Below are 13,735 nucleotides of genomic sequence, written 5' to 3' on the forward strand. Positions count from 1 at the left end.
ATTAGATACTAGGTTGGAATAAAACACTAGATATATTAATTTATAAAATTTATTTGATTAAATGTTTAAACATTTTTATTTAGCATTATACCAGCAAATAGCGATATGTAATCAGTCGATATTAAAAACTATAATAAAAATTAGCATTAGCTTACATTACATAGATAACAAACATATCATTACATTTTTGTTTTTTAAAGCAGTTAAAAATTATTTGAGTAACAACCCTTATTCCACATTTTTAATGCTATTAAACCTATCTAATACATTTATCACAGGCTAAAATGCAAAAACACTTATTTCACTAATAAAAGTAACATACTATACAGATGTGGTTTACCAGAAAAGTGTTGGTTACATTACATCGAATTCATTTATAATTTAATTAGCTGTTTTGAATCTACAGTATTTACAAAATTAAATTAGTATATATTGGAGAGACCTGTTCATGCCAATTTTTTAATTATAAATTTATACCTATTAAAAAATAGTATTGAGTAGTAAATGATTATTTGGAGACTGGGAGACGTTAATAATTGATTGATTGTATTTATTGAATTTATTGCAGTATGGATTTCTCTTCTTTGTTCACTTATTTCTAACAGGCAAATTGCTTTCCTATTTTAGAATCCAACTTTAGATGCGTTAATTATTTGACTACCTTTATGTTGGAGCATTTTGCCATTTTAGCTATTACTTTATAGATATACGCGAGGTCGGCATAAGTCAGGCAACGCTCTCGAAAAATCTGCCTGGGGTCAAAGTTATCTGGAAATCCTCGCAGATTTACGTGGGCAAATGGACAACGATTCAATACTCACGAACATTCGTCATTTTATGCAGGTGGGAGCTTCCCACTAGGTGGCATGTGTACGGGAGTACCTTAATATTCATTTTATCGAATGGATAGGCAGACGAAGAATCACCTAGTGGCCCGCACGATCATGTGACCTGATACCCTGTGCTTTCCTTTCTTTGGGGCTTTCTCAAGGACCGCATTTTGGCAAGAGGACCACGCACCCTTCCCGACATCCCAACTGCAATTGACGAAGAATTTAAAAATCTTCGCGAACAGCTTGACGTGCTTCATGACCTAAATGGGCATCAATTTGAATACTTTCGAATCCCTTTTTGTATTTTCGTTGAATAAATTCATTTTGACGCTGCATTTTTGTCTTAATACACATTTGTTGCCTGACTCATGCCGACCCCTGTATTTTAATTTTCTTTTCGTAATAGTAGCTGATTGGATCTTTTTTATTTAAAACTTGTATTTATTAGAGACATAATACACACTAATTAAATTTGAATGCTCATTTAGATTCTCTTCTGTACATGTATATATATAGTGAAGGGCAAAATTATAAAATAAATTCATTTTTTTTTCGGGAATATTCAACTTTGGAGACAAATTCGGAAATAGGTCGATTTTTATTTTTAAATTATGTCATTTACCGGAAGTTAAGTTAGTCTTAACTGTATACTCACCTGGTTCGTTGCATTTACAAGTTTTAACAGGGTATAGACCCAGACCATTTTTTTCGTCGGTAAATATATAAATGTTGTATACTAGTGAGTGCTAAGGTTCAAAATGGCACTGAAATTGTTCTAGAAGGTTTGTTCACGTGTTTGGATGGAACTGAAACTCAAGTAGATAAACAAGAAAAAGCTAAAGCCTTAGTTAAAGTCAGTTCTTTTGCTTGATCCATCGCTATATTTACATATAAAACAAGCAAAAACCACGAAAGAAATTTGGAACACTATAAAAAGTTGTTTGATGACTCGGGCTATGCGAGAAAAATCACTTTATTGAGCAGTCTAATTTCAAAGCGATTGGAAGATTGCAGTTCGATGGCAAGTTACGGAAACAAATTGTTGAAAAAAGATAAAAATTGAGCGAAACGGGTTTTAAAGTTTCTAATTGTTTTAAGAATTTTAAAAGTATGGCCGAAAACTCGAAGGGTGTTCACATAAAAATTCTGCGAAGTGACAATTGTGGAGAACTTTGTTCAAAAGAATTTGAAAGATATTAGTGTATCCCTACACTCCTGAACAAAATTGAGTAATCGAACGTTTGAATCGGACAATTCTAGAAAAGGCAAAGTGTCTTTTGTTTGATGCCAAACTTAAGACAATTTTTGGGCTGAACCTGTAAACACAGTTGTTTACTTAAAAAATAGATAGAGAAAAATAGATAGAAACAAAACACCGTTTGAAATGTGGACAGATAGTGAACTTTACGTTAGTGGACTTCGGATATTTGGAATGTTTAGGTATGCAAATAGACTTTGATCCAAATAAAGGTTATATTGCTTTGAATCAGAAAAGTGAAAATATATTATTCAGTTGTTAAAGAGATTTAACATAAATGATGCCAAAGGAGTTAAAACTCCATTTGAAACACAGTTATCTTTAACAATCGATGATAGTAACAATTGCATTAGAGATAAAGTTCCTTATCAGAGGCTAATTGGTAGTTTGATGTATTTACTTGTTTTAATCAGACCAGATATATAATTTACAGTTAGTTTCTTGAGCCAATTTAACAATGTATATAATGAGTCTCATTGGAAATATTCAAAAAGAGTATTAAGGTATTTAAAAGACACTATTACCTATTCTGTGATTTACTCAAAAGATGGTTCAGAATTATAAGGTTTTGTAGATGCCGATTGGACAAGCATACATTAGATCGTAGATCCTTTACTCGATATGTATTTAAACTTTATGGCTCTGCAATATCTTAACAAATTGCAAAACAAAAGACGGTAGTTTTATCTAGCTGCGAGGCAGAATATATGGCCTTGTCAGAGGCTGTTTTTCTTATGGGTTGGCTAAGTGATTCAATTGAAAAAACTGGATGTATTACTTTATTTAACCATAATTAAAGTACATTAAAATTATCAGTAAATTCAATTTATTATAAAAGAGGTAAGCATATTGATGTAAAATATTATTTTTTCAGAGACCTTTTATCTGACATAATCATTAATGTAAAATATATGCCAGCTGATGTGTTGACTAAAGGTCTAGTTGTTGAAAAGCTGCAGAGATTATTGAAACTGTTAGGTATAGCTAACCTGTAAATTTGGTTTTATTAATAAGTACGGGTGATAAATTATTGATATTAACTAAACAAAATTTAAATATTAGCGCCATATGTCATTCACAGGAAGTTGAGATTGGTAGGAATGTAAACTGTCAATTGTCTTCACTTTTGGAACAAAATAAAGTTAGTCTTAACTGTATATTCAACTGGTTCGTTTCATTTACAAGTTTTAACAATCCATCTGTGCATAATGACGCAATCGATGATTTTTTTAATGATAATAGGGGTCGTGTGCCAGCCCATTTGAAATATTATTCAATTCTCTATTCCGTGTTTAACCATCATAACTATTTGTACAAGATGGCCAAGAAAATATTTACTTTTTGAATTAAATTAATTTACATAATTTAAAAAATTAATTTGCATAATTTAAAAAGATTTAAAAACTAATATTAAATAGAAAATTCGTAATATAACTCGAGAAATGATCTACAATGTTTAAGAAAATTGTTATCGTTCATTTAATGATTGTTAACGCAGGTGGATTATGATTTGAACATTTAATTTAAGCGAAAAACCATTTTTATTTATCAAATAATAAACACGTTTTCTGGTTTCTGACAGTAGTAAAATGTATTTCGTATTAAATAAACTACACACATACTTGTTCTGTGAATTAATTTAATTCAAAAATTATTTTTTGTTGCCACCTTAATGCTTATATTACTAAATAGAGAAATGAATAACCTTTTAAATGAGCTAGCACATGACCTATATTCTCATTTAAATAAATCATCTATTATGACATCACGTCTAGATCGATAATGGCACTAGTATGATATAAATGCCAAAAACTTTTATCCACTTATATAAAAATAAAAATCCACTTTTTTGGTATTTTCTCCAAAGTCGCCTATTCTTGAAAAAATGAATTTATTCCACAATTTTGTCCCTCACTGTATATTATGTGGTATTATTTTATTGTTACTTACGTCATATAGTATCAGACACATTAAAAAAACATTTTTTTTATAGAGACAAAATTCTTTTTCAGTGTTATTAAACTTTAATGTGAGTTATTTTTATATAACTCATATAACTTAAATGACTAGCAAATATTACAAAAGCATTACCAAAAATTGAAAATTTTCTAGAGAATAATAATATCGTTATTTAAAATTTTTCGAATTATCCGTAGACTTTTTACAATTTTTGATGATCTTAGATATAAAGTTATTTCAAGAAATTGGTTTGTTTCAACTAATGAATACATACAAAAACATAATAAACTTAATTTGAATGATTTGATGATTTTTAAACAACACTAGTTTCACACCATTGTAATCAACAATACTTCTCAAAAAAATTTAAAGTAATGTAAAATTGATTTTTTTTTTAGATATTTTAGTCGCGCCTATATTTTTACGATCTATTTGACAAGAAAACGTTGCATTTATAGATTCAAATATGTTTATAATTTGTGACGTCAGCCCCAATAAAACTGATTCTGCAATACATTCGCATTAATTATATAATTTAAATGTATAATCAATTTTACTTAACAAATTATTTCTCGGCAACCTATGTATATACCTTTATGGGTGATTGGAAGAGATAATGCGTTTCAAAACAAAAATAGCGGTTTCAGATGAGTCATAGAGCCTTTTCTTGAGATCAATCTTGATGTTTAAGGAACACCAGTCACAAAATTAGACGATATCTTCTTTTTTAACGGTGAATATGGTTCCTCTTCAACATGAACATATTTACAACTAGAAAAAGAATATTTTAAAGTATAAAATCAAATAAAATAATAAAATCAAAAAAATTAAAAGGTAATGCAGTTTTATTGAAGTTTTTTATTAACAAGTGCTTATAGACACAGCGAATTTTATATATAAAATTAAGTGGTCTTTTGGCTTCATATGGCCGCCAATTCCCGATTTCTTTATTCCATCGGCCATCCTTAAGACGTTCGTTATGTCCAGCCCATTTCCAATTCAGTTTAGCTGCTTGTTCGACAGCATCTTTTACTTTTGTTCTATTACGAATGTCATCATTGGTTTTATGGTCTTTGAGTGAGATACCCAGCATCTATCGTTCCATAGCTCTCTGAGTTTTTCTGATCTTCTCCATGTTCATTTTAGTGAATGCCCAGGTTTGAGCTCCATATGTAAGTACAGGTAGAATACAGGAATTAAACACTGTGGTTCGCAGTATATTCGCAGTTGAGGTATATTTTTATTTTTAAGTACGTATGAGAATCTTCCGAATGCTGCCCATCCCATTTTTACACGTCTGCTTATTTCGGTAGTCTGATTTTCTTTGCTTACCTTGACATTTTGACCCAGATATGTATATTCATCTACTTGTTCTACCTCTGTCTCTTATGTTTGGATGTTGTTGGATGTTTATAATAGGTTTGTCATCTTTGTTTGACATTAGTTTAGTTTTGCTGAAATTCATTTTCAGTCCTTTTTTCAGGGATTCTGTGTGTAGCTCCTCAATCAACATATTCAGTGCATTCCACGTGTCGGCTATTAGTACTACATCATCTGCGTATCTAAGATGGTTCAAGTATCTTCCGTTAATAGGGATTCCCTTATTTTCCTAGTCTATTGACTTGAAGATATCTTCTAGGGCAGCTGTAAATAATTTTGGAGATATTGTGTCTCCTTGTCTTACGCCTCGGTTGATTTTTACTGGTCTTGTTTGAATTCCATTACCCAACGTCACTTTTATTTCAGCTTGTTCGTAAATATTATGTATTAATATTCTGTACCTGGAGTCGATCCGGTTGTTGATTAATGCTTCCTCTATTGCCCACAGTTCTACGCTATCAAAAGCTTTTTCATAATCTATAAAAGTCAGACATAATGGGAGATTGTATTCGTTAGTCTTTTCTATTAGGATTTTCAAATTATATAGATGGTCACAGGTGCTGTACCCTTTTCTAAATCCGGCTTGTTCTACTGGTTGATATCCGTCAAATTTAATTGTTAACCTTTTTGTAATAATCTTTGCAAAGGTTTTGTAAAGTTGTGAAAGAAGTGAAATTGGTCGATAATTTTTCAGGTCTCTGGTGTCTCCCTTTTTGTGTATTAGTATTGTTTTAGCATTTGTCTAAATATTTCTTATTACAATAATCAGAAAAAAAGATGTATAAAGATCTTTTCATATTATGAAATACCAATTCAGTTGAACGAACTATTCATTAGAGTTCAAAATGTAAGTTTGTACTTTTACAAGGTTTAATAATTTGTTATTCTTTATATTTTAGTATTTTAGTACTAAAGGTGATTTTCATCGGTTCATAAATGCAGCTTTTCATTGGTGAGAAATTAATTTCTAACCAATGACACCCCAAATTTGTTATTTATATTTATTATACCCCAAAACGTTCATTTACTGGAGTAAATCGGTCTGGTTGTGAAAACCACTACGATAACAAATTCATTTCTTGCCGGATATCGAACTTAAATCTTTGACAAAATTAAAATTCTTATTGTTTATAAGAAATACCATAAAAATTTACTTTACTTTAAAAATCATTGTACATATACGAGGATTTATATATAATATTGAACTTACCTGACTATGCGCCAAGATGAGAATGTCTTTTTTTTCTTTGGGAAACCTAAGTTCTCGTCCAGCTAATCTAGCTGATTCAAGCTCTCTCTCAGCTTGATTTAGTTCCTTTCTAATCGATCCTGCACTCTCTTGTTCCCTAGCTATCCAGTCTAGTGCCATTTGTGATCTCATATCATCATCTAATGCTCTATTTGAATAATGGGCAACCACTTCTTGTCTACTACATTGCCTCTCACGCATAGCTTTCAAGCTTCCATTCCAATGTAACAACTGAAAAACTGTCATTAATTCTTGAAATTCTAGCATTGTTCGTCCTTTGTTAGATTCCAACATAAACCTAAAGGCTCCGATCCCTGTATTTGGGTTATCGGCTTCTTCGCTTTCCCCTGGAACAGAACAAGTTATGTAAAATATGAATATTTTTTAAATATTTTTACATTTTACAAGAATATACAAGTTTACAATGAGAAAATTTGTACATCATATTTAACATCAGAAACGGTACTGTTTGATATTGTTTGTTCAAAATATATTATTGAGACATTTTGTACCAGCAAATCTGATGGTATAATATAATATGTACGTATTGCATGAACTGTAAGAATTATAAGAAATAGGAAAAACTAATTAGGAAAATTAATTTAAGCAACAGATGTAAAAGAATTAGACAAAATTCAAAATGTCTGTTCTTGTTGTATAGATCAATTAATTTATAATACATATTTATAGTTTATATAAGAAATATTCTTAAATTATTTTTAATTCACATTATTATATTAATTGTGCAAGAGCTCAGAAGACTGGAGGGGGACCATCTAAAGTACCAAAAACAGGTACATTATCTTTAAATGAAATAACTCTCCTAATACACCAAGTGACAACTGTTTTAAAATGATAAAATTTGGTGGGAAAGTATATAAACGTAGGTTTTTGCATAAATCGCTGTGCGATAAAAAAGTGGTTTATTAAAAAAATTCAGTATTTTTCCTATTATCTAAGTTTTCCTTTTCCTTTTTTTTTTCTCTACAGTAAAATGCTGAGGTGAGCGTCACGGAAGTAGTGCCACAAGATGGCGTCGTCACGCCTAATCAACGAAAATTAATGTTTTTTTTATTTGGTGTACCCTGTTACGTAGATTACAAAAATGCATATTTAGTGATAGGTAACTTAAATATTTATGTATTATATTCATAAATAATATCTTTTAACAACAGATTTTACAAAGAAATTAATTTTTTAGTTGAAAATCAAACCTAAACGAGTTAATTTTTCTTGAATTATGCTTATTATTTTTACTATTACTTTTGTTGACTCAAAAACATTACAAACATATTTGTATGATGGTATGAACTAGGAGTGGCATTTTAACAACAAGTAAACATTTTAAACCATTTATCGCAATCATCCTTGCATTCGTCAATAAAACACCTGGCATACTCGTTTTAATGTTAGGACCTGATACTTTATTTCCCCGCATGTATCTCTGGTTGCCTAATTTGTTCACTGTATGCTATATGTATGTTCGATATGGGACGAATTTTTTTTAATAAATATCGGTATAATATTGTACCTATCTAAAGGGATAATCGGATATAATTTGGAGAGAGATATTTTAGTAAGTTCTTCTAGTTAGATATGCGGTAGTAGTTCTAAGGTTATAAATAGTTTCATATGGAAAGTTTTTAGTGTTTTTTTGTTACACAACATTTTGCCTATGCTGGCCCAGGCTAGTATACCTATAATGGTCCGAGGGCCATAATAAGAATATTCACAGGGCCATTGTAGGAATAGATGGTAATAAATAAATTACTCCTTTAGTTACAGAATAATTAAAAAAAAAACAGCAGTGGGAAAAAGAAAACATGGTACACGCTTTGGAAGCATTACGAAATAAAACAATGAGTTGTACAGCAGCAGTAAAAATCTTTAAAGTACCTCGATATACACTGCGTAGGAGGTTTAAAAATGAACAAGACAGTATCAAAGAATATTTAGGTGGACATAAGCCGACATTTGATGTTGATGTTGAAGCCGAATTAGCAAAGCATGTTGTTAATTTAGAAACCAGGCTTCTTACCTATACATAATTAAAAAAACTTGTTTTACAGAAAATTAACCACCGATTTGAAAGGAAAAGGGCATTGATGGTAGAAAGTAGCTGGAAGCGTTTCTCACAAGAAACCCAAAGATAACTGTTAGAACTCCTCAGCAGATCTATCGCAATACAACTGGCTTTCAACAAAAAGAACAGAAAGAGAAACGATGTTTTTCAGTTCTATTAAAGAAGTTATGGAAAAATATCAGTTTTCTCCTGAAAATATATACAATTTAAACGAGACTGGCATGAGCACATAAGAACATTCGTTCCAGCTGCCTTCATTTTTCCGCGGAAACGATTTAAAGCCGAGTTAATGGTCGCAGTGTAGAATTTTATCAAGACAATGGCTAGATGAGTATAGAAACATTTGTCAAGTGGCTAAAGCACTTTTTCTTGAACGTTAATGCATAGAACAAAAAGTCTTATTCATTCTTGATGGTCATAGTAGTCACAAGGGGTTGTAAATACTATATAGCATATAGTAAGGAAAATGGAATTATTCTATTTTGTATTCCACCGCATTGTTCCCATCGCGTTCAACGCCTTGATGTTGACTTTTTTGTCCACCACTTAAAACTTTTTATAATATAGAAATACAAAAATGGATGAGAGATAACGCAGCATGGACTATCACTCACTCTCTTTACTGTCAACGCTGCGACTCTATCAAAATCCATAAAAAAAAACTAAAATAAATCCGTTTTATCCAGATGTTTTTGAAGACTGGGAATTTTCTGCTGCTTCAACAAACATATCTAATTAATTACAACTCATAAATTTAAATAGCAAAGAAGAACATCAAAATGAAATCGAGAATCCTATCTTAAATGTGAGCCAGTTGTTGGCAATAATCCTATTAAAACGATCTTACGTACTTCCCAGGGAAATACAAATAACCAAATTCCAAGCACATCCAAACATTATATGTAGAGAGCAAATTGAAGAATTGTACCCTCTTCTAAAAGCAATAATAATAACGCAAAAGAAAAGAAAACGTGGAAACACACACAGCACCCCAGATATAGAAGAAATCAAGGAAACCAAAAAAGAATTATTAGAAAGAGAGAAAAGAAAAACAGCAAAAGCAGCCAGCAGAAGAATTAATAAACTAATTAAAGAATGCAGTCCTGAGGAAGTTATGTATGAACAGAACGATGGTAATGAATCAGATGCAGCATGTCTGTACTGCAACGAACTCTACTCTTGTACTCTTGTTCTTGTTCTTGGCTAAAGTGCCAGAACAGCAACGGCGGTCTCACTCGAAATGTGCTGATGTTCCTAGGTCAACAAAGATTTTTATTTGCGATGTTTGTCAACCAGAAAAGCGTTTTTAGCTCTTTGCTGTTTATTTTTTTAATGTTTAATTTTTTTTATTATAATTTTACAATTATAAAAGAAAAGTTTTGTATTTTTATACAGTTTCTTTTTTAATTTAATTTAATTTAATTAATTCAATTAAATTAAATAAGTATTGTCAAACTTTCATTCCAATCATCTGGGACTTGTCCTCTGTGAGGACATTCGTTGAAAAATTTTTTCAATTCTTCGAGAATAATTTCAGTCCCCTCCTTCAACATTTCTACAAGTATTCCATCTGGGCCCGGAGCCTTATTGTTTTTTTAGTTGTGCCATAGCTTCGAAGGATTCTGTTAGGGAGTATTTCTGAGTTGACATTCGTTATCTTCCTCTTAAGATCTTCCTTTGCAGTGTTATTTGGGTTCTTGTTTGAGGAATATAAATCACGGTGAATGTTTGAGTAACTTTTAGAATTTCGTTCTTTTCTCTTATTTCTTTTCCATCTTTATCCTTCAATGAGATTATTATAGGCTTTCCTAAGTTTGATCTTAAGCATTTCAGGCCTCGGTTCTTTTCTATTATTTTTCTACCTTGTTTTCATTATAGATCCTTAAATCTTCCTTTACTCCCTTCTTTATTTGTTTATTCAATTCTTTGAGACCATTGGTGTTTAGCTTTCCTTCGCTTAAAAATGTGCGTCTCTTTTCCATTAACCGTTTTGTTCCATCACTTATTCTGTCTTTTTATTTTTCGTTTTCTTTGCAACAGTCAGTCCTGCTTTCAAGAGCTTTCGTTGCATTTCTTTATTAATTGTGTTCATGTCGGAGTATTCTTGTTGATAATGTTCTACAAATTCTTTTCTTAAGATTTCTCTGTACTTATCTCCCTTCTGTCGTATTTTACTTTGATCTATCTGATTACAAAAATTATGTGGCCTGGTTCTACTGGTTTTCGTCTGTTTAATATGAATCCTTGACCTTAAAAGGCAATGATCGCTGCCAGTTGTGAATCGATTGAGAGCAATTATATCTTCAAAAATGTCTTTGTTCCCACACAAGAAGTAATCGATCTTGTTTTTATTCTTTTTATCGGGAGATATCCACGTTCATTTTCGGTTTGCTGGTTTCTTGAAGTATGTGTTCATGGCATATAAATTTTGTTGTTCTAAGAAGTTATATAATTTTTCTCCTCTTTCATTTCGTGTGCCATAACCATACATCCCTAATTTAGTTTCGGTATTTTCTTCTTTTTTATCTAATTTTGCGTTGAAATCTCCCATAATGATGGTATGCTTTGCATCATTTTCTTCTAATACTGTTATCAAATATTCGTAGAACATTTCAACTACCTCTTCCTGATGTGTTGTTGTGGGAGCATACACTTGTATAACCTTGATGTTGGTTTTTTTTTACCGCATCAACCCCTAGGGTTATTAGCGGGGTCGTATATCTTTATTTTAGAAAAGTTACACTTAGTATATTATTAAAATTTACATAACAGTTTTGGAAAATACAAACATTTTATGTTATGTTACAGTTTGTTATACAGTTTACAATTTTTAATAAAATTTATTGTATTGCTGATGTCTTCTTTTAGAGTTTCTTTCAAATTGTGTTTTATTTTTGCTGTCGAACTTGCTGTTGAGTACACTGGACAGTCTATCATTATATGTTGCACTGAAAATGGTATTTGACAGGTGTGGCAAATCGGCTGAGGGTCCTTGGAGATGATGTATCCATGTGTAAATTTTGTATGACCTAGCCGCAGTCTGTTAATATCTACTTGGCCATGTCTTTTAGCTGGGAGCGGTAGTAAAGCAGAAGTAACATCTGGTTTGATACTTTTTAATTTTGCTTCTGTTTGGTTCCATTTTACTTGCCAGGTTTTGTTCATGTAAGTTTTTATTAATGTTTTTTGGTCTGAAATTGGTATGTTTTGCATAATAGGAATTGTCATGTTATTGATAGTTTCTGTTGCTGCTTTATCAGCTGCTTCATTGCCCTTTATCCCAACATGGGATGGTACCCATAAAAATGTTATGTTTTTACCACATGTTTGGGCATTGTATAGCATGTCTTTTATTAATGCTAAATTGGCATGAGTAGGATACATCTGCTTGACACCATTTAAGGCACTTAGAGAATTTGATATAATAAGAAAGTTTGTATCAATGCTGGTACATTGTTTCAGTGCGTTGAAGATTGCCTGCAGTTCTCCAGTAGATATGCTACACTCCTTGGCTAGACGGGTGACAGAGGTGTTGCAGCAGCTACACCATTACTGCTTTTAGAGGCATCAGTAAAAATTAGTTTGAAATCAGGGTATCTGGAGATGGTAGACCGGAATTGTTGTTGTATTTCAAAAGGATTGTGTGAATGTTTGGGATAGTTAAGTAAGGTAAAATCTACTTTTGGTATTTGAACTTTCCAGGGAGGAGACTGGCATCTGTTTGTAGAAGTGGCTCTCAATTGATGTATATTGAATTCAAATCGATTTATTCGTTCATTGAAAGGTAAGTTTCTAGGGCAATCATTTGAGTACAGATTTGGAGGGTTGCTCCTTATTAGGCTTGTTATAAACGGGTTTTCCTTTGCACTGAGATATTTAGTAGCACACAACATTGAAAAATATTGTCTTCTGAGAGTTAATGGCGGTTCTCCTGCTATGACTTGAAGGCTGCTAATTGGCGTGGTTCTGAAAGCTCCGAAAACTATGCGTAATGCTGTAGATTGGATGATGTCCAGTTTGTTCATTTGACTTTTAGTAGCAGTTTCGTAGCATATACATCCATAATCTAGTTTGCTTCTAATTAGAGCTTGATATAATCGCAGAAGAATAGTTGTGTCTGCGCCCCATTTGTGATTGGAAAGAACTTTTGGAAGATTTATTCTCTGTTGGCATGATTTAATTAGTTCATTTATGTACGATGTCCATTTTAGTTGAGAGTCGAATGTCATTCCCAAAAATTTGATTTCGTTGATTGTTATAAGAGTATTTCCGTTTAGTTTTAAATTTAAGTGGTGTTGTGTTTTCCTTTTGTCAAATATTATTACTTTATTCTTTCGGTTGAAAATCTCAAGCCTATATCTAAAGACCACCCTTCTAATTTATTTAGTGTATTTTGTAATATTGATGCAGCTGATTTTAGGTTTTTACTTCTCATATATATTACAAGATCATCGGCGTAAAGGTTTGCTTTTACTGGAAGCATAAAATGGTTAGATACGTTGTTGATTGCTATTAAGAATAGCAGGGGGCTTAATACAGATCCTTGAGGAATACCATTTTCCAATGATTTCTTAGTTGACATGACACCGTTTGTTTTAACTTTTATACTTCTGTTCTCCAGGAAGTTTTTGGCGAAGGCTAAGAATTTACCATCTATTTTCCAACTCTTCATTGTTTTTAACATGTGATATGTCCACGTGGTGTCAAATGCTTTTGTGATGTCAAAGAAAATTGCTATTAATTTTTGTTTATGTATAAAAGCTTCGTGTATTTCAGATTCTAATGCTATAATGTTATCTATTGTAGACCGTTCTGATCGGTGCCCACTTTGGATGGATGTAAGGAGATTTTTCTTTTCTAAGTACCATTTTAATCTTTTGCTTAGAATCTTTTCCATTATTTTGCAGATGCTACAGGTAAGAGATATTGGTCGATACGAAGAAGATAAGTTTTTTGGTTTATTGTCTTTTAAA

The 13,735-nt window shown here is 31.6% G+C and overlaps 1 protein-coding gene across 1 annotated transcript in view; it reads right to left on the minus strand.

Annotated features, from left to right (window-relative positions):
* Window positions 1-2,815: 2,815 nt before the first annotated feature.
* The window catches only part of lft (Limb expression 1 family member lowfat), a 42,327-nt gene continuing 31,407 nt past the window's right edge, over window positions 2,816-13,735 (minus strand). The window contains exons 4-5 of the mRNA XM_072546383.1: window positions 6,641-7,026; window positions 2,816-4,821 (exon numbers count right to left, since the gene is read on the minus strand). Coding sequence (XP_072402484.1) covers window positions 4,816-4,821; window positions 6,641-7,026 — 392 coding nt within the window. The 3' untranslated portion in view covers window positions 2,816-4,815. The remainder of the gene's footprint in view (window positions 4,822-6,640; window positions 7,027-13,735) is intronic.

The sequence above is a fragment of the Diabrotica undecimpunctata genome, chromosome 10 (assembly GCF_040954645.1).
Source record: "Diabrotica undecimpunctata isolate CICGRU chromosome 10, icDiaUnde3, whole genome shotgun sequence".
In the NCBI taxonomy this organism is placed as follows: Eukaryota; Metazoa; Arthropoda; class Insecta; order Coleoptera; family Chrysomelidae; genus Diabrotica; species Diabrotica undecimpunctata.